The 22769-nt window shown below is 42.8% G+C and overlaps 1 protein-coding gene across 1 annotated transcript in view; it reads right to left on the reverse strand.

The window, feature by feature from the left end:
- BARX2 (BARX homeobox 2) overlaps positions 1 to 22503 on the reverse strand; it is a 71449-nt gene extending 48946 nt beyond the window's left edge. The window contains exon 1 of the mRNA XM_084803692.1: positions 22077 to 22503. Coding sequence (XP_084659818.1) covers positions 22077 to 22263 — 187 coding nt within the window. The 5' untranslated portion in view covers positions 22264 to 22503. The remainder of the gene's footprint in view (positions 1 to 22076) is intronic.
- Positions 22504 to 22769: the final 266 nt, after the last annotated feature.

Here is a 22769-nt window from a genome sequence, read left to right on the forward strand (position 1 = left end):
TGTAATAATAAAAGTTATAATTAACATTTTAATGCATTTTTATTTGAGATCGGACTGAAATATCGTCTTGCTCTCATGTACAAATCTGTTCTGAAAATTCCATTTCTCTTTTTTATCTGATGTCAGAAATGTTGGTTGGACAGATGAATGGACAGAAAACCTGAATAATTATGTCTCTGTTTAAATAAATATGCTTACAAACATTAAATGGAAAATAGCGTTGATCTGCCCTTGGGGCGCCGATTGCATGGCTCGCCTAGGGTGCCAGTTGCTGGCAGGTAGTCTAGGGCTTCCCTTATGTATGAGAGCCATCTATATGTGTGGTCTGTACATTTGAGATCTGCAAATAAATAAACCCAACACACTTTCATCTACACTCACAATAGCAAGTGAATGTAGCTGTTCGATAACTGTTTGGCAAGATGCATAGGATAACACGCAGCTATTTCCTCTTCTCCCTTCCAGGCAAACACACTGCAAGCAATAGACTGGGACTGATAAACTCTGTGCTGGATTATAAATTGCAAGCACTCTTCACAGGTCTCCTCCACCAAAGCTCCACTTCCTTCTCTCCAGTAGAGGCTGGTGGCTCCAAGGTCAGTGGGGCCATCCACTCTGGATTTCAGTCAGAACTAGTCAGAACTCTAAAGGAGCTATCCAAGGTGCTGAACCCTATCCCCAAAAATGTGCTCAGCATCTTAGATAGCTCCTTTAGAGTTTTGACTGGTTCTGACTGAAACTTGAAGCAGATATACCACCCCACTGACATTGGAGCCACCAGCCTCCGCTGCTTCTTTCTCTCTCTGCACTCAGGCCTGAATCTCACCCATTTGACCCAAACATTAGTTTTACACTACCCCAATTATTGGGGGTTGGGTGGCCACTTATGAATCAATAAAATAAGAGGAAATGCAAAAGCCAAAAAGGGGGGGGGGGACACCAATTTGCATAAAATTTCCAGATGCTAATTTATATGTATATATACACATTTAGAAATGATTAGTATAATTTGAATAGAAATACAATACATCTCACCATAGAGTGGAAGACTTTGACCAGGTGACCTCCATGCCTGTCTGTTCAGTCTACTATCCAGGTGCTAAACTGTTGATTAGCCACAGTTCTTATGGTTCTTTATCTTCAAAGCAGAAGTGAACAAGAGAGTCTTTCAAACAGAGGACACCTTCAAATAGAGGATGGTCCTCTGGCAACACTTCAAATGGAGGACTGTCCTCTGTAAAAGGGGACACCTGGCCACACTGAAGGTAGAGGAGCTATTAATGAAATCTACGAGCCATATACCCTGGCTTGCCCCAATTTTGGCAAAATCATATCATCTTCTAAAACATCATAGCTAAAGAGGCCATCACTTAAAAAAAAAAAAAGAGTAAGAGGGCAAGGACCCCTGTACCCTCCTGTAATTCAAGCATTGCATTCTTTCTCAAGCCTGCTTTGCACAGTGAGTATGCCATTTGGATGTGCCCTCATATGTAGATATCGTAAACTTTATTACATGAAGTCAAATTTTTTCACAAGGATTCCTTCACATAGACACCATGTGAAGATGCATTCAAAAGAAATGCTTCACCACACTGACATAAAAATGGGGCATCTCTCACCCTCATATGCACACAGGCTGACATCTATCCCTTGTTTTGCTTATCCTGTATCCAAAATCTGCCAAATTATATAAAGCAACTGGTTATTCTGCTCCTCCTGCTACGTGGCATGTGGGCAATTTAAAAGTTTTGCCATGATTGGAAACACATCCATAGAGAAGAACATAATCCACAGTGGCCTGAGTTATAGAAAATTCCAGAGTAGTTTAGTGGAAAGAACAGAGATGTCCATTTTGCATACATAGGTTAAGCATCACCCTAAAACAGAGACTTACTCCACAGTATACTTAACATAACTACCAATGCAGGCATGCACCAAGATACAGCCACAAGTTATTTAGAGCGATGACGTGCAGCTTGCTTTTCAATATAATAGATACAATAAAACATCTATAAAATTATGAAGGAGATGATAAACAGAAAAACAAATATAGCAATCAGTAGAACCAATTGGGCACCCAGTAGAGACTCATTTAAAGTCTTTAAGGGTGCAATCCTTTGCATGTTTAGACAGAAAAAGGCCTACATGCTGGCTGGGGAATGCTGGGATTTATAGGACAGTCTAAACATGCATAGGATGTTTGCTATACATCAAGGTCCCAAATCTGGTAAACATCAACATGCGGTGGTTCCAGAATTTGGGAGCAACCAGCCAAAAACCCCTGTCTGTGCTAGGTCTTAAAGGGCAGGAAGATGCTCTGGCAGAAGATGCTCCTCAAGTATCCATTACCATCTTTAAAAACCCTTCAGACAACTGGACTGTAGCTGCTGATCAATTAAACTTGGCTAACAGGCCACTGGGCCCATTTTTGTGATGCATGAAAGCAGTTATACGTTGATAACCAAGATGTGACTGCAGTTGCGTGACTGGTCAGTCACCACTCCTGATTTTCCTGCCATTGACAGGTGTTGCATTCACAAAGTTCTACCCTTGATCATTGATTTGCAATAGCTGTTTTACACAGTCAAATCTACCATGTAGTTATTTATAATAATAAAAGAGGATGTGGATCTGTCTTTCTCTCAGCCCCATAGTGCCAAGACTGTGAAATTTAGACACCTAAAACCTGGCATGCATACTAAAGGGACCGTATGGGTATGCAGCTTGGGGTTATTTTGTTTTTAAAGCACATCAATTAATTTTGATTCATGTAACTGTGTCCATGTGGTTGAAGCCTGCAGTAACATCTTCAGCCGCTAAGGACAGACTTTCTCAACCACCACATAGCTTTGTAGTCCATACAGTTTGAAACCAGGGGAGATCAGTAGGCTGAGGGGCACAGTTATACACATGACCCCTGCCCCTTGCTGTGGGGCAACCCTCCTCAGGGGAATGGAGTGGATAGACCCCTCCTCCCTCAGGGGATTATAGAGGTATAATTATAGAGGCAGAGGACAGTGGGCATGGCTTCACCCAGACATGTTGGGCACAGTGTGTCCAACTCTGACAACTTCATAAGGTGGCTTGATCGCTATATCGATCGAAGGGTTATTCCTACCCATGCAAATTCCAGTCCATTCATTAGTCAGTTAATAAAATAAAACACATTAATGACATAATTTCTCAGCAACATTAATTGTGGCTTGATCTTCACATTATCAATGCAGTGGATTAATATGCCACCCAAACCTTGCTGCAGCAGTATGTTGCAACTGCCTCCTACAACAGGACTGGGCAGAAAGTAGATCTCCAGATGTTTGGGACTCAACTCCCAGCATTCCTGGGCATTGGCCATGTTGCCAGGGGCTTCTGGGAGTTGAAGACCAAAACATTCAGAGCTCCACCTTCTACCCATCCCTGCCCTACAGTACCAGCTACCTCTAGGAATGTACAGCACTGATAGGGGAAGTCCTAAGCAACCCCCCCCCCCCGCAAAAAACCCCAGCATCATTCAAGCATCATTGCAACTTGGCTTCTCACCATGACAGAGCAGTTTTTCGGCAGAAGCCACATGACACCAACACCAAGAGAATCAGGCCAGTGCCTTGCTTTTTGATGTACTGAAGTTTGATTCTTGAATTCACAGTTTACCATGGTGCAGTTTGTGTAGAATCTAGGGACCGTACTGCCTCATCTTCCCTTGCTTAGAACTCAGTGGCAGAGCATATGCTTTGCATGCAGAAGGTTCCAGGTTGAATTCCTGGCACCTCCAGTCAAAAGGATCAGGTAACCGATGATGGGGAAGTCCCCTGCCTAAGATTCTGGAGTCACTATGCATCAGAGTCTCTGTTATTGGGCAAATAGTCTCACCTATCATAAGGCAGTTTCCTGTTTAAAACTCACCATGCCAAAAATGGATGCGAGGGTTATCTCCAACTTGAAAAATGCAGGAAGCTTAAATGACCAACACTTAATGAAGACAAGGCAGAGACCAATAGATTCCCTATAAATCATTGGAAAGGACCTCCAATTTTCATAGGCTTTCAAGCCTAGAGAGGATCCATGATGCATTTGGACCTGGTGTCAGCATGCAACTGTGTGTCGAATTCCATTGCAGCTTTCCAGACATATAAATCAAGTTGATCACCAACTGGTTACACGTTTATATTTCAGTACTAGTTTATATAATATTTAGATCCTGAATGGATGCACTGATGCAACGTAGTGCAGTAAAGCTTATTTAACTCCATGTAGCCTTTGTATAATTTTACTGCACTGCTCCCTTTTCATGTCTGACATGGTCCCAATCCTGGTGACCTCCTCCAATGATGACTGAGATGTCACAGAGCCTGGAGGCCCTCTGGTGCAGACGAGGGCCCCTGACTCCAGCACTGTTCTGGCCTACCAGAATGGCTCTCTAGGATTTCAGGAGGGTTTATTTTCTAGCCCTACCTAGAGATGCTGGTGATTGAACCTAGAGCCTTCTGATTGCAAACCATGTGCTCTTCCACAGAACTACAGCCCCTCCCCAGTTGGGGATTCTTTGGCCCTGTGGGAAGAGAGGGCAGTTGGCATAGCGGTGTGGATTAAGTTTGCTCTGTCTATTGATCTGAAATAGAATGGAACTGAAATACAAACCACAACATTATAAACACCACACAACTGAGCACATAAGACCAATTCTGGCCCATTTGCATTGGCTGCCTGTATGTTTCTGAACCTGATTCAAGGTGCTGGTTTTAACCTATAAAGCTTTACACAGCTCGAGACCACAATACATGATGGAACGCCTCTCCTGACATGAACTACTCGGACACTATGATCAACATCTGGAACCTTCCTCCGAGCACCTCCTCCAGGGGAGGCTAAGAGGTGGCAACAGGGGAGAGAGCCATCTCAGTGGTGCCCCCCCCCCCGACTATGGAATGAGCTGGAATGAGCTGAACTTCCCACTGAGGCCCACTTGGCTCCGACACTGTCATCTTTTCAGCATCAGGTTAAGACTGCCTTCTACTTTCACGCGTTTAATTGCATATGATGGGGCACTTATGTCAGCTGCCTTGAACAGGTCTGGTACTGAAATTGTTTATTGAAATTGTTTTTAGCTGTTAGAAATTGTTTTAAATTTTGTATGTTAAAATTTTTTAGCCTAAGTTTTAGGATAATGTTGTATTATGTGAAGTCGTGTGGTATTTATAATGTTGTGGCTTGTAATTTTTTGTGAGCTGTTGTGCACCAACCAGAGAGGCGGTATAGAAGTGAAATGAAATGAATAAATTAATTAATAAGAATAAAATGTTCCTTTAAAGACAGTTCTGACTGGAGCGGGCAGGGAGCACCATTTGCTTGCTGCTGTGTTATGTGGAATACACATCTGGGATGCTGAGCACACCCCATGGGTAAAGAATCTGTGGCAATTGCTCTTAAAATCTTATCTCACTCTTATTAAGAAGTAACTCCAGTTGAGCTATGCAGGACTTCTGAGTAAACATGCCTAGGATTTGGCTATAAGTACAGTGGGATCTGCATGAGAAAAAACATTTTAAAAATGGCATGGTTATGTGATCTTACAACACAGGGCTATCAGCACCTTTTTATAGACATATGAATGACTCACTGGTACAGTTTTGTATTCACTACAATTGTTCTAGTGTTTTTTGAAAGAAAAGACAAACTAACCACACTCAACATCTACGCTTGTTTCTTCACAATATAAGTGAAGCAACTGTTATGCAGCTCCCACACAATGTTTAATCCTTCTAAACCACGGCTATAATACATCGATTCTTCTCGAGTCCTTTGTGCAGAAAGTCTGTAATCCTCATAGCTGATGAGTTCTTTACCTTGTGATGATCGGTAAATAGGCGGACATCCACACAACTGGATTAACAACCACTAAAAAAAAAAAAAAAATCCAGAACAGATCATAAGCCCTGATAAAGGCGGAGGAGGAAGGGCAGGACAATTGCTGGGAGGAAAAAAGATGCAGTAATACATCCATTTAAGCAACTCTGGCTGGCATCTATTCAGGGACTTTGCAGTAAGCCTAGTTAGTACATAGTTATTAAGGTGCTAAATTTAGCACGAGAAAACTCAGAACATACCATTTTCCAGGATGTATTATTGAGAGCAGGTTACAGAAACCATGCATTGCATTCACTGAAAAGAGACCATGTAAAAATCAGGTCATTTTAGAAGCAACTTATAACAGAATTCAGTTCTAGAGTGTTCCTAGATTGCAACTTCTGTTAAGGATCACAGCCACCATACTTCAGTATGAAAGCACAAAAGCCATGCTGTTCTGCTGCTCCTGTTGCAAAGCTGAACTTCCTAGTGGGTTATGTCCTTGGTCAGCATCTTATTTTGTAGATAACAACTTAAGGTGGAATTGCAAATGACACAGGGCTGCTGATGAAAATGGGAGCCTTGTATCTCATTCACCCTCTCTCCCCTTAATATCTTGATATATTCAGAGTGATGTGACATCATCATGCTGTGAGTTTCCCCATCCCAAAAGTGGCAATGAATGAGATGGAGCAGAGGCAGCAAAATCTGCAGCATGACATCACATCATAAACTGAGTTTCCATACATGTTATGGGGGAGGAGGGAAGGGAGAAGGAGGCATGGACCTTCTGTTTTCAGTGGCAGCCTCATGTGTGCTAAAGCTGCTTGCTTTGCCCTTATGCATGATGTCAAGGGGATTAAGGGCATAATCCTATCCAGATAGGCAGCTGCCTCTGAACTCGGAGGCAACCGCCTATCCAAAGCAGGGCAGAAGAAGCACGGAGGGGATTGTTCCCTCCACACTTCTCCTGCCCTGCATTTTCAGCTAGACAGCAGATTGCAGCTGTTTAGCCATGGGAGGATGGAGCGGGAAGGAGGCTGCTGTACAACACATTGGATGTGTCATACAGGCATTTCCGCCCTCCCTGCCCTAGAACGCCCCCAGTCATGCCCCTTTTTGGCCGCTACACGCTCCTCTTGTGAGCACAGAGGACGTGGCTGTTCTGTGCTGCCTCAGAGGCAGTGCAGAAGTGGGGGGAGGTTGGTTCTCCAGGAACCGACCTCAGAGCATGGGCTCCAAGGTCGGTTACTGGATAACACGATATCCTATGGCCATCTAGCCACTGTCTAGTGGCCATAGGATTGCTCCCTAAGGCTGCAATCCTATACACATTTAAATGGGAGTAAATTCCATCACACACAGTGGGTTCTATGCCTGAGTAAACACACACAAGATTTTACCATAAATCAGCTTCAACCCAAATAGTCTTTCACTATTGTGATCACAAACTATAGGAATTTCTTCCTTTTTTCTTTACCTGCATTCTGTTGTTTATATGATCATATATGCATTTTATTTTAACTTTTTAAATTTTACCTAAGCTACCTTTCAACCAGACTAGTCTTCCCAGCAGCTTACTAGAAATAAGCAATAAAATTAAAGCCATTTGTAAAAACCCATTATTAAAATAAGTATGTTATTGTGGCACAGGAGAAACTGAGGATCTTGTACATTATCTTTTAACATTTAACATTGTCTTTTAAAATTCCTCATTCATATGTTTGTTTGTAAGAACATTTCTTCCCCAGTTGTTGATGGATAAAGATGTTTAAAAGGCCAGCTTTTTGTTAGCAAATACATAGGGAGAGCTACTAAAGTCAGCAGTGTATGCCTCCTCGGCATTATCTAAAACTTGTGCAATATGATTTCTATGATGTGAAGTGTTATTAATGACAATTAATTCTGGGTGACCTACTTCATGCCCATCATAGTAACCTGTGGTGATATGTTATTGTTGTCTATTTTACATTTGGTGGTGATGGTCTATAGCAAATATGGAAATAAAATTGAATGGAAGGCCAAAACAGACATTACCTTCAATCTGTACATAGCAGCTATGTCCCCCCTGCCCATTTTTACTCTAGAGTAGGCACAGGGAGGGCAATCCAGATTGGGCCCCTAGCCTGCTGGATAGGGGGACTTTTAAAATCTGGAACAGGGGCCCTGTTAAGAGTAAAAATGGAAGAAAAAAAATAAGATGTAGCTGCTAGATATGGATTTAAAATAATGTCTGTTTTGGCCCTGAAATACATGTAAAAATGTTCAGAAGTGACTGCTTCTCTTTGTTCCAATGTCATCAGTGGATTATACCAGCCAAAATTGTAATCTGGAAGAAATCTGAATTTGTCCTTCTAGCTTTTTGTATCAGACAAATATGCTTAATCAAGCTCGGAAGAGCAACTGCCTCTATAGCCATCCATCCAATTCCAGTTAGATATATGACTGACAGGATGCAACTTCACTGGGCCTAGGTGTAAATGAGCCTGATAAAAGGTATTATCCACAATATTGTGTTTGCTTTATTTAACTGGATTAATACAGCTGCTATGTTTCAGATAATAAGCTTTAGGTGCAAGGGTGTCTCATGCTCCTCCACACTTTGATATACACACACCGTATCCATTCCTCTCTCCCTTTCCCACAGCTCAGCAGTGTCCCTCAGGAATGCCGTAACAGTATCCGTTCAATTAAAAGGGGAAAGGGGTTTGGCTAAATGTTTCCCAGCAGAAATGGTTTCCACTTGGATTTTGAAGAGTGTCCCGGATCAAATTTAAAACAGAGCCAGATATGCCATGCTGGGGCTCTTTTGACCTCGTCCACATGGAATGCCATGTTGTGTTTCTGGGGTCACCGATTATAACAACTGGACTGTTTTATAATATGTCATAAATCTGCTTCCTCCCCTTGTTTTCCACAGAGCTGACAAGGCTGATTGAGGCTTAGAAATATCAATATTCACCCTTCTATTGTACAACCTACAACCTAATAACCTCTTACAGGTTTCTGTATTTTTAAAGACTATGTAGTTCGATCCATGGAGCATTAAAATGTTGCAGTCCTTGGAAAGCCTGAGGGTCATAGAATCATAGAATAGTAGGGTTGGAAGGGGCCTACAAGACCACTGAGTCCAACCCCTTGTTCAGTGCAGAAATCCAAGTCAGAGCATCCCTGACAGATGGCTGTCCAGCCTCGTCTTGAATGCCTCCAGTGTGGGAGAGCCCCCCACCTCCCTAGGTCATTGGTTCCATTGTCGTATTGATAGGCTACTCCCTCCCTTCTCCCATTTGGAAAGGTTACAAACAGCATCACTAAAAAGAGGACCATGAAATGGTCAGGAACACACTACAAATAAGCAGGACCATACCATGAAGTAAAGTGAAGCTAGGGATGTGCAGGTTTTGTAAAATCTGTTCTGTCTGTGTTTTGCAGGTTGTCAGGCACCTTTCAGTCTAGTCATTGATGGAATCTGATATTTTCCCATTTCCTGAATTTGTGCAATTCGCATTTGTGCAAATTTGAACTTGTGAAAATGCGCACATTTCCTCCCACCCCTTATGCATTTTGACGTATTTTGACATTTGTAATGTAAGCCACTTTGCTTTAAAAGAAACAAAGCAGGGTATATACAACACACCAAAGGTGTCAAACCTCAGGGTCCAGGGGCCAAATGTGGCTTGCCTGGAGTCTCAATCTGGCCTTCTGGGGTTCCTCAAATGGCCACACCCCTTCCCCATGCCACCAGGTGGTTCCTGGTTTTACCCTCTGACCACCTATCATTTGATGGTTTCCTGGCTTTTGCATGTTCCACCCTGCCCCCCCCCCAAGGTTGACATGCCTCTCCTAAGGCTTAGTAAGAGTTGTAAGCTAAAATATGTTGGTATTTGCGATATGTTGGCCCCAATCCACACTGGAATGCAGCCCCTGACACTTCTCCAAAATTGAATTCAGGCCTCAGGCTGAAAGAGGTTCGACACGCCTGCCATAAACAAGTCTAAACTGTATCACGATGATGGATGAAAACTTGATTATTATTTTTAAGGGAACAAAATAGACTCAGATTTACACATAAAACATTTCTTTTCAAGAAAGAATGGGATATCTTCCCCAAAGTGTTCTGTTAATCAACTATAATGTTGTAATAGATCCATCTTTTAAATATGGGTGCATAAATTAAATCTTACAAGAATGAACCTGACAAACTAACTGCCTGATGCATGTTTATTTGGAAGCAATTAAGTTTATATAAGATTACAGCCTGATATTCCAGAAACCAAAAGGAGCTTCATCCAGAAACACCTGCACACAAAAGAGAGTTGGGTATGAACTTTTGCCAAACACAGTAATTCCACGGATATTTTGCATCTTTGGACCTTTGCATCCAAATCCAGGAGTGTACAGAGATTTGCAGCTGATAGCAATGGTAGATATGGTTAAGGCTGTTGGTCCTGTTGTATTGATTCTGCAAATAGTCACAGTTCTGGGGTAACTGGTAGTTATACCAGTAATTTGGTTGGCTGGTGGCACAGTGAAACAAACTGGAACCCTCTAATGGCTTGGGATAAAACATATGCAACAGACAACCGCTTTTCTATCCTTGCTCCACAGATTTTGTGTTTATAGGTTACATCCAGATTTAGTCATACTAAGAGCAGACCTATTGAAATCAATGGGACTTGAGCTAGACAAGACTAACTTTCCCCATTTACAGTGCCAATTCCAGGTTTTTGTGAGCCCTTGGGCAAGGTACCTTCAAGGGCCCCCCTCCCGCTATGAGTGTAGGCTCTCACCACCGTTGTCACCAGCTGCTCTTGCTTCCAGGCCTCTTTCACATCATAGCTACCACTTGCTTGCTTACCACAGGCAAATAGCCTGTGAGCAAGTAAGCAGAGGCATCTACTGCTCCTTCTCACCACCACCAGTCTCTGGGCCAGTGTGAAGGGCAGGTGAACAAGTAGGTTGCAGTGGTGAAGAGGAGGATCGAGCCCATGGGGCTGTTGTCAGTGGTCCCCTGCTGGGGTGTGGGCCTCAGCAAGTGCCTCACCATGCCTAGCCTTGATGTCAGCTCTGTCCACTTATGGCAATGTGTCTACTCTATCTATGATTACATCTGGATCTTTTCATTGTTTTGTTCTGGTCTGCACAGAACAGAATCCTGCACTAGATTATTCATGTAAAGGGATGAGATCTAGATTGGCTCTTTTTTTCTCCACCAAATGCAGTGTGACCCATTGGGCATTTGTCTGCATGGAAGATTTGCCATCTCAAACTAGTGCTAATAGTCCACAGTTTTTCCTCAATTCTAGCTTTTATTCTTCAAGTGCTATGCAACTTCCTTCAAAGAGGAGACAAGGAAAGAAATTTCTGATAAAATCAAGCCTTTTCTGTTTTTCTACAAAAGACTGGAAAATGAACAATCTTTAGCTCCTTGTGTCATCCCATTATCTCTTATATGTATTGGAACTAGAGATCAGGAATATAATTGCTCAGCTCAATGAACAGGAGGGTCGGCCCACTCATTTGACAGAATGAGATGTATACACATCAGGCAGTGGATACCGAGAGATGGGAGAGGAGCAGCAACAGCTCCTACCATCCCCACGTTCCTGAGCCCCCCAGCTATTCTCATCCTCCTGACCCAATGCCCTAATGGCAGCATTGCTTGCTTGTTGCTGACATGACCTAGGCTGGCTTACCATATCCCCTTCGCCCAACATGTCTAAGACAGCACCATGAGGAAAGGACCTTGACTGAATGAGCTGAGAGGCAGCCAGGCTGGGCCATGCAATCCAGCAAGCATTTGGCAGGCTCATGTGTTGCTCAATGTGATGCACACTGGCACCACTGCTGCTAATTGCCACACTTGAGTGGGCAGTGAGCACAGGCACCAGGTAGAGCACAGTGAGGGAGCAGCAAAGCATACATCCTGCCCTATGCCCCCAAAGCCAGGGGTACATAACCTCAGTCCTGGGGGGCCAAAGCCAGGCCTCCTGGGATCCTAGTGTGGCCCCCTGGGGTTCCCCAGCGGGCCGGTCCTTTCTCCCTGGCACCACCCCCTTTCCCCAGCCACTTTGTGATTTCCCAGCTTTTGTACAGTTATTTCACCGTCTAAAAGGTTGAAATGACTCTCCTAATGCTTAGTTCCTAGCAGTAGGAGCTTGAAGCTAAAGTATGCTGGTATCTTTTTGATATATTGGTCCTACAATTTTTCCTTTGGCCCTGCACCTTTTGCCCTCAGCTCCACCCACCACTGGAATGTGGTCCTCAAGGCCTTCTCCAAAATTGAATTTGGCTTTAGGGTTGAAAGAGGTGCCTTAAACAAACCTGCTCCCCTCAGTTTCTGTCCCATCACCAGCATTGGACTACATTTCAACTGCCCATCCAGTCAGGTTCTTTATATGGAATGGGGGTGGGGACTTCATGTTGTCCTTTACTTCGGGCAGCAAAATGTCTGGAGCCAACCCTGAGAAAATCAATACATTCTATGCCTACTTTTGGTTGACCTTAAATTTAAGATGTATCCCTAGACATTTTAATAACTATTTCCATCTGGGTTCTCCACTGCACTAATCAAAAATCTCACACATGTTTGATAACACACTGCCCCTTCTTAATGTATAACCTTTGACAGTATCCGTAACAATAAGAAGTATGAGCTCATTATATTTCTCAGTGGCCAAAGACAAACAAATGCTGGAAAGATACCAAGACTTCAGTACATGAAACTATTAAGCCAAAGTACTTGAATCTCAGCCACATGACTTCATGTCAATTTAAATAAATAAATTAAATATGGACTATAGCTTAAATTCATTTACTGCAACTCAACCTGGTGCTGAATCTGATCAAAGAATATTCAGTACAATCACTCTCTTCCCTGATATATCAATTCTTTGAAGGTATGATCTTAGCTGTCAATAACAATAGGGGCAATTTTGCTAATGACATAAGGATCTAATAAATTCTATTCACACAAAAGCATTCCATTGCTTTTGATGCAGACATGTCAACAGCTGTAAATTCCTTCAGTAAATACCAATCTAAGGCAAAGAAGAAGACATAAGAAGAGCCCTGCTGGATTAGACAGAGGGTCCATCTTCCACAGGGATGGGGAATTTCCTGCCCACTGAAGTTTCCCATGTGGCCCAAGGAACCCCCTTAGATTCTTCCAGGGGGTAGGGCTTAGCCTCGAAGCATTGCCCCTAGAGAAACCTATGCTGTTCTCTCTGATCTGTGATAGGAGGTAACAGCTGGGATGCAGGCAGTGCGGGACACAGCTGATGTTGGGAGGAGCTGCTGAGTATGTTTGTGCACCATGTATCACCCTAAGGGAGATGAGTTGGAGCTGCACTGTGCCTTCCTGCCATTTCATTTATTACATTTCTATATGGCCCAATAGCCAAAGCTCTCTGGGAGATTTACAAACATTTAAACCCTAAAAATACAAAATAATAAGGTAATATAAAACCATTTACATTCAAAAATATAAAAGAATTTTGCTCAATCAACAATAAAAAAAATCTCAGGCCCTGTTAAAAGTCTTATCATGTGCTGTCAAATGCCTGGGAGAAGAAGGAAGTCTTAACCCGGCACTGGAAAGATGATAATGTAGGTGCCAGGTGGACCTCAATGGAAAGAGTGTTCCATAATTGGGGAGCCACCACCAAGAAGACTGTTGGAATTATTTGCATAGTTACCCTAACCAGCATGGCTTGCTCTGTTATGCAAACCTGGTGAGGGTGGCTTGTTGCCATGGTTAATAAGCCACCCAGAACACATGGGCTATTTTAGGGTTCTGGGGTGATTTGTTAACCATGGTGACAAGCCACCCTCACTGGGTTTGCACAACATGGCAAGCTGCACTGGCAAGGGTAATTATGCAAATCTACCCGTCACTGATGTGATCATGCAAACAGTCTCAGAGAGAAATAGGAGGAGGGAGAATTGGGGAAGGACCAGTGAGAAATAACAAATTGATTGTCATTGAAGAGGCACTACTGATTTGAGATGACCTGGGGCAGGATGCAAATTAATAAAAATATATATATGTCAGGTGATTTGGATGAGAAATTAATTGGCTGCTTTGCTTTCTGCAAAATTAAAATAAATCCTAGTAATTATTTACAAATGTGCATATAGCAGATGCACATTTTATGTAGATATGTATCCGATGGGCAGAATCCAATGGTTTGCTTACACTCTTGCTGATTCCTTTCTGCCCCACTGATTTCCTTCTGTAAGAGTTGGGTCCTACCAATTCCGTTGCACAAGTGGGACCCACCACTTACACAAGGGAAATTTAGCACTTCCTAGGAGAAGCTCCCAAATGAGCAGAAATGCTTGTTTCTGGAAGGAGGCAGGCCAGCGAAGCTCCCTTATGTGAGCTTCATCAACCTGCCCCCTTCCAGAAACAAGCATTTCTGCACATTTTGGCTTGCCCTGGAAGCACTAAATCATTGTTGCGCAAGTGGTGGGGGCCACTTGTGCAACAGAATTGATGGGGTGAAAGAGAATCAGTGTGGACATCAGTGCCCCATTGGATTCTGCCCTATGGGTCCAGGCCCCGAAACTTTTAATTGCCTTGCAATGCCCTTGGTATGAAGGCAACAGCCCTTTCCTGTTGCTTGTCCCCAGACCTGGCTTTCAGAAAAACACATTTCACAAGGCCACTTCAGACACTGACACACTGCATTTGTTACACACACGTGTTCTGAAATGTTAGGACTTTTTGCATATAGGGGGCAGGAAACCCAGGACACATGAGCTGTTCTATAGTTAAGCTATTCCTGCGCCACTTCTTGAAAGCAACACCGCTGAACATAGTGGGACCTGCTTCTGCATAAACATACATAGGATTGTGCTGTTAAGAGACCAGTTCTTACAAGAAATTGCAAGTTATACCAAAGTCCTCTTGAGACAGATTGATTTCAAGGGGGGGGGGGGGACCCAGACAGTCTTGTGGCATCTTAAAGACGAACAAATTTATTATGGCACAAGCTTTTGTGGACTTGGATAAATTAGATTACTATCATCCTCATATTTGAATGAAACAGGATTTCTACAAAAACCAGTTTTGGTCCAATACAATGAAATTACAATGTAAAATCCACATCTTCTAAAGACAGTGAAATAATAAATCAATTTCTTCTTCAAGCAATTCAGTTTCTAAGGTTCTAATCAGCTATTTTTTGTCACTGGACTGTTGGAGCTTTCCAGTGACTAGCTAGAACAATTCTTGTCACTACTATCAGATTCAAAATCAGATGTTTTCCAGAAATATGGAGAAAATTGTCCAAATTATTACACAAAAAAATTATAGGATCCATAAAGATTGATCCCTGGGATTTAACCAATTACTTGCAGATTTGTTCCCAATGTCCTTTGATTTTGGCCAGAGTGGCAACAATCTTTGTTTCATCTTTGAGCTTCTCGGTTGGTAGGGTCAAATATGTCTTTCCAATATTCTTGGAGATCCCACTGAGACTGGAATGAGATAAAGATGTCTGCACACTTGTGCCTAAGCAGCAGAGCAATCTAACATAGCCCCTTTATGAAAAGCAGAAATCTGTAAAGCACTGGAATCTCTGATGGCCAAGTCTCACAGTTTAATCTCAAATTTTGCAAGAGATTGCCATGAATTCATAAACTTCTGAGCATATAATTTTAAATTGCAATATCTTGATATTGCAATAATCATATTGCAACTCCACCAAAGACATATAAAATCTGCATTAACTGCACTGCATTTCAGCATTTAGACCTATTAGACTGTGATTTCTTCTTTAAAAAAAACTCTTGGATAATTGGATTAAATAGAGTTATTTCAATCCTCCCATTTTGAATGCTTTGGGTGTATTTTTTTTTCTTAGACTTTGGTTTCTGATAGTTTTGGTAATGCTTGAGATGCATTCTCATATTTTGTGATACAATCTATTCTGGTTCTTCCATGTTTTGCTATGCTGTGGGCTAGAAACTTGACCATGTAAGTATAAACCAATATCAAGACATTGCAATTTAAAATTATATGCTGAGAAGTTTATGAATTCATGGCAATCTCTTGCAAGATTTGAGATTAAATTGTGAGACATGGCCATCAGAGATTCCAGTGCTTTACAGATTTCTGCTTTTCATAAAGGGGCTATGTTAGATTGCTCTGCTGCTTAGGCACAAGTGTGCAGACATCTTATCTCATTCCAGTCTCAGTGGGATCTCCAAGAATATTGGAAAGGCATATTTGACCCTACCAACCGAGAGGCTCCAAGATGAAACAAAGAGATTGTTGCCACTCTGGCCAACACAAATACTAAGAGATTTGACTCCCGACATGAGAAAGGTCTGTCCTGCTGCACAGCTGTGAAGATGAAGTGATTAATTATGAAGATTATTATTCCAAGAATTTTAGAAGCAGCCTTCGCTGTAATATCTGGGCAAACTTTACACGGTTTCCATTAAGAGCGGTCACGCTTGGACAGAGTTACATGGTGCCGTCTTCCTTCACATTGCAGCCTTCAGAGATGGAAGATCTAAAAACAAGTAGCTTAAACTGTGGAAGTCGAGAGGCCATGCTGTTTGTGTGTGTTTTTAAGCAATTGGCAAAACAGGAATAAATGTATGTTCTTTCAGTTTTATCAAACATTTCCACTTCCGCTTTCAACAGTGATAGCTAGGACAAGAGCCAAAACTAGAGCACCTTGGTGACGGTTATAGAATGTCTATTACTTTGTCTATTATTATACCGTGTGTGTGTGTGTGTGTGTGTGTGTGTGTAGGCTTTAAAAAAAAAGCATCATGCTAATTTTTGCACCATCATTGTGACTTTCTCAGTACTTCCTACTTTTGGAAAAATATCCAGTTTGGGGGCACTTGAACAGGCCAATGTTTAGATCAGCGATTTGACTCCAGTTACACCAGGTCATATTAATTTCACCCATATTTATGTATCAGTTTCATTTCCTTGATCTGGGGAACAATCTCTTCTCATGAACAGCAGTGCAAATCAAGCTTCAGTTGTTCAGTGCAGAGTCATGGGAAACCTTTCATTTGGCATAGTGTGGTTTTGTAATCCCGTTGCTCTTTTTGCCTAGAAAATAGTAACTCGGCATGAAAACCTATGTAGCACCATCTCACTCTTCCCTAAAATCCACCTTTTCATGAAGCTCTTGCATAGGCAGTCTCTCCCCATATTTACTCCTCACTGCAATGAAGTCGAATGATGTGTAACTTCATTTGCTCACATGAATCCCTCATTATCCTCACCTCTTCTATCCCTCCATTTCCCCAGTTTCCACATGCCTCTCAAACTTTAGATAGTAATCCATTTGGGGCAGGGAACTCTCCTTTGTTCTTTTGCTTATGCTGTAAGGGGCATAACAAAGTTTACACATTGGTGGCACTGTATAAAATGATAATACAACAACAGCGATCACAAGAATATAGGGTTAAAAAAAATCCAACCTGCAAAACTTGCCCAATTCCTCCTCTTTAGCCAGCACCACTGGTTTATATATTATATATATGCCAATGGTAGTCAATCTGTAATCAATTGTGCCAGGGTAAATCATTGCATGAAAAAACTGAGATTATTGGAACAACATCTGGTATTTCTCCTAAGAAATACAGATTTGCTTTTCAAACTAAAAGACTGAGAGTTTGAGTAAATAAAATGCTTAAGAGTTGAATGTCTGTGAACTGAATCACCTCATTTTACTACAGGTTACCTCAGACTTACGAAACTAAAGTGAGTAGACCTTAGCCATTTGCTTACCCTCCCATGGGCAGGATGATAATGAAAGAACTTCCTGTTAGTCAACTTAACTCCATAAAATATGAAAATGCATCTTTTAGAGTTAAGTTGACTAACCGCCCAGAGAGCTTCAGCTATTGGGCGGTACAGAAATGAAATAAATGAAATAAATAAATAAATAAATAAATAAATAAATAAAATAAGTTCACTCTCAAGGAAAGTTATGGGATAAAGTCTGGATTGATGGGGTTGGGGGTACATCTGCGGCACACACGTAGATCTATTTTGTTGTTGTTGTTTGCATTGGTCATGTGGACGTTTGTGGGGAGAGTAGTTTAGAGAGAGTTAAATCCAGTGCTGACATTATTTCCTTTAAAAAGCAAAAAATAAAAATAAAAATCTCTATATGGAACAAAACTTTCATACAATGTAGAAAGATAAATGTTCACTCACAGTGCAGTCCATGAGCATCTTTACTCAGAAGTAAGTCCCACTGTGTTCAATGGGACTTATTCCCAGGAAAGTGTGCATAGGATTGCAGCCTCCAGGAATGAGCATAAAGTCTCTGGATGTTTGTGCGTTATTGCACAAGTTGGTTTGGGACATAGGGAAATGTAATCAGTAAATTCCAGAAGACTTTCTTTTTTTAATAGGACTTTCATTTAATAATAGATACATTTCCACTTTCTGGGATATACTAAAGCATCAAAACTTGAGCAAAAATATAAAATAAAAAGTAAAGTGAAATCTTGCCTGCAGGTCTTTAATAAGTAATTATTTACTCCAGAATTCTTGGCTCACCTCTTGCATAAAAGAGAAAGTTCAGAGGAAATTGATATGAAAAGACAAATGTCAGGGTAATATTGTAATGGGGTAATCTCCAAGTATGGATTACTCTGGAAATTGTGTGGCAGGGTGGGGGTTGACCTCTGGGCACTTTTCTAGCAATTTAATTAATGATACAATCTGTTATACTTTGCAGTCTGTTTCTCCAGATTTAGATATAAAGAAGTTATAATATTTTTGAGAATGAAATCTCATAGATGGCTGCTGGGAACTATTATTGCCTTTCAGCTGAATCTGGGTAAGTCGCATTGAGTTCAGAGAGAATTCTGTCTTCTTAGTATGTATGTTTAGGACTGGGATCTCGGAGGCTATTAGGAAGATGACTTCCTCATCACAGGAGGAATAACACACGATGGAATAACACAGAGGTGGATTTAAAATAAAGCCAGAATGGATACTGATGGTGCCCCAAGGGGGGGGGGACCCATTAAGCCCAGTGAAGTAAATAGCCCCCTGCTTTTATTTTGAAAGAAATTTGTCGTTAAAATGTTCCATGACTTGTCATGCAATGATCACTATAGTTTATCTACTTGTACAACACCAATGCATTATCAATGTACATGGCGCATTACAGAGTAAGGTAAACACAATCACACTTGTCTCCTAAGGTATATGGTTTCCAAAAAGGATTTCTTTATTATTTCAGTTGTTAAAAGAAGAAATAATAGGACTTTCTGGCTGCAATTCTATACACACTTACCTGGAAGTAAGGCCCATTGAACTGAATGGGACTTACTTCTAAGTAGACATGTATAGAATTGTGCAGTCACTGATACAATCTGAAATGGCAATATAGCTTTCCATGGAATTGCCTCCTTTCAACTGTTGTGAAAATGAATTGTGAGCCTTGAAATCCAGTTATCATTTTTATCTCAAGAAAAAAGAAGAAAGGGAAAGGGAAAGGGAAAGCCTGCTCTACAAAACCAGGAGGAAAGGCATCAAACTGGCTCCATTTAATCATATCAATGAGAGTTTTGCCATTGATTTCTCACAGGTGTAGCTTAACACCTGACTCCTATTGGAGAATCCAATAGGCAATGGATTTATTCAACAAGACACTTCCACTGTGCAACCTCGTTTCATTTCAGGAAAGTCCAGGCAAGCCACAATGAAATGAACACAGATTGCACATTAGCTATGTTTTGTTCTGAGTGAATTAGTTTTTTTTAAGGGAATGCCATATGAAAACCTTAGGGCACCATCTAGACAAGCTAAACACCTTTATAGCCGAGTTTCAATAGGATACATGTTTAGTTCTCCCACTGAATTCAACAACGCTTTTAAAAGTTCGCAACTTTGGCTGGATTACGCCCTTTTAAAAATAATACTTTAAAAATCCAATTCAAATTGACATACTTTTTTCAGATGCATTGGATTCCCATTTCTGAAATTTTTGTGCAAAAGATGAAAAAAGATTTGGGACATCGAGTCTTCTCTAATTCTCTGTATTGTACCATTCACATATCCTGAGGGACAGGAACATTTCTCAGCAATGAATCACAAGTGGGGATTTTAGTTTTGGTGCCTCATTGTCAAAAACACTATATATTTTTCAGCAAGGACCATCTGTGATCCTAGCCCTAAAATTCACCACTTCATTCACTTCTGTAGATAACTGATGAGTTCATATGGAGCCATTTAAATCCAAGGAGTGCCCAGTCACCAACCCTAACCCTGTGGTTATGAGGTCCTGTGAAAGGCAGTGCACTGTGCAACTCACCCTTTTTACCCCAAAGTAATGCCTGGAAACAATGCCTAACAAGGAAATAGGCTGCAACGCTCTTGGAATTAGTTATCATGGAAGACCATGGGACACTTCATTTACTACATTGGTATTCCACCCTTCCTCCGAGGAGCTCCTGGTGGCAAAGTTGGGGTTGTCCTATTTTGGCCTCACAACAACCCTGTGAGGTAGCTTTGGCTGAGAGATAATGACTTGCCCAAGGTCACCTACCACACTTCAAAGCTGAATGGGGATTTGAACTTCGGTCACCCTGGTCCAAGCCTACCATTACACAACACAGAGCTGCCAAGCAAATACAGATGAGTTGGAAGAGTACTTGGATTTCTGGAGTCTTTCCATTTCTGTGCCAATGCAATCCAGCTACAGGGCTTATTCTGAATCGCACGCAAATAAAGATGGAGTTGGGAGAGATCTAGTTTCCACTGATCAGTGTTTAGGAGCAGAAAAAAAAGGATGATTAGCGGAAGGAGATGCCCCTTGGAGGTTTAAGTTAAGGCAAAGCCATTTGATTCTCCTTATTAAATAGCTTTTGTCCAGCGTCATCATCAACTCTTCCTGGTTCAGAGTTCCCTCTACACACTTGTCCAACCCCAGCTCTCAAACCTTCCCCACACACACATGTCCAGAGCATTTTATTGCAGGCTAATGAATCTAGAACTGTCACCCTTTCAGTTCCATATTCACAACAATCAACATGGGTTAGAAAAATCAACCATACACCTATCAGCATAAATTAAAGGAGTGGAGGGAATGAATCCTGTGCTTACTCACTCTTCTTTTAACCCCTCATCTTGGGAATTCAAAACTGGGGTGGGAGGAAGTAATTAATGCATTTAAAGCAATACCAGCTGCAAATTTCTGAGCACACTCTCTCCCTCCTAAGTTTGGGGAGCTTTTAATGCTTGCGAAGTTCACCTTCTCACAACCTACAACCTACTTTGCATTGTTTCCCTTCCGATTCATGATGAAACCAAGATAGCCGTGCGCCAATTATTAAAGGGAGAGAAAGAACAAGGGGAAAAAAATGTATTTCCTGTTGGAATGTACACCAAGCATGATCACTTGACCTTCCTGCTTATGGGGGACTCCTGGAATTAGTGGTACATATTAGCCTAGCAGCTTAGTCATTTACAGACAGACGCTCAAACTGAAGGGAAGAAAAACAACTATGCGCCTAGCAATTGTGAGAAATTGCCTTATCAAAAACGGTTGGGCTGACGTGTGTCCCTAGTCAGCGACTAGTTTACAAGACCACTTTGAAGAGGAGGAGGAGGAGGAGGAGATGGGTCAGGCATCCATCCCCATCCTCAGCTCTGGACTGTCAGGAAGACTCATGGCCACCAGTTCCTCTACGGTACCTGAACATCTGACACTGTCTCAAGCGGACGGATTTAGCTCCAGTTTTCCACCTCCAGTTGCCAGTCTCTAATACACCAAACTGCCCCGACCCCACTTTGAGAGGTTGCACTTTTTTCTTTCTTTCTCATGTCTGAAAAATGTACTGACCCAATCCGATTTCCTTCTTCCTATCCCGTGGGCCGCAGCAAAGTGGGACAAGCGTTAACAGATTTCGAATATTTGTTTTATTGGGAAGTATTTACGCCCCACCTTTCCAATGAACACTCACAGCATCTTACAACCGTTTCGAACATTTCTTTTTAATGCACAGCAACGCTGACTGTTGCAAATGTAGACCTCTGACAGCAGATTTCCCCTCCCTCTTCAGTGTGGGGTAAGTTGTTTTTTTTTTTTTTTAACATTTGCAAAGGTTTTGCTTCCATTTCCAACTTTCCTTGCTTAGCCGGGGGGGGGGGGGGGACACCCAGCCATCCCCTGAAAAAGGGGGGGGGGTTCTGGAGAAAGAACCTGTGGGGGCGGGGAGGACCCGGAGGCTCTTACCGGCGCAGGAGTGCAGGGGTTTGGGTCTCACGACGAGGGAAGGGCAGACGGAATAGAGCGAAAGTTTCTCGAAGTAATCGCACGTCTCCTTGGAAAGGATCTCGTCGATCATGAAAGTCTTGTAGCGCCGCCTGGCTGCTTTGAGCTGGCCGGGGGAAGCCAGCCTGACTTCGGCTTGGCAGTGCATGGCTGGCTGGAGCGGGGGGCGAGCCGGGGGCGGGCGGGAGAGGATCAGCCCCCACGCAGAGCGAAGGAGCGGGGTGGGCCGCTGCGGGCGGAGGGCCGGCGTGGGAGCTCGGCCGGGCGGGGGGACCGCAGCGGGCTGCCCGGGAGGCCCAGGGATCTCGCCACCCCGCGCCGGCTGCCTCCTCGGTGGCGCGCGCTCACCTGCCCGGCCGCCCGCCCGCCGCGCGCTCCTCTCTGCCGCGCTTCCCCGCCTCCTCCAGCCTCTATATAAGCCGCGGAGCAGCCGCGCAGCCGGCCCTGCCGCGGACACGGCGGCTGTCAATCAAACGCTCGCCCTCCCCGTCAGCGCCGCGTCGAGAGGCCCCGCGCCGCGGACGCCACAGTCGTCCCTCTATTTTAAGATCCCGGGGTGTGGACTGGCTCCCCCCCCGCGCGGGAAAGGGGCCAGGGCCGTGGGTTAGGCTCGGTCCGGCTGGTGCGCGCGCGCGGACGGGCGGGCATTCCCTT

This window comes from Heloderma suspectum, chromosome 6 (genome assembly GCF_057233095.1).
Source record: "Heloderma suspectum isolate Gila_16-S chromosome 6, 16-S_ref, whole genome shotgun sequence".
NCBI lineage: Eukaryota > Metazoa > Chordata > Lepidosauria > Squamata > Helodermatidae > Heloderma > Heloderma suspectum.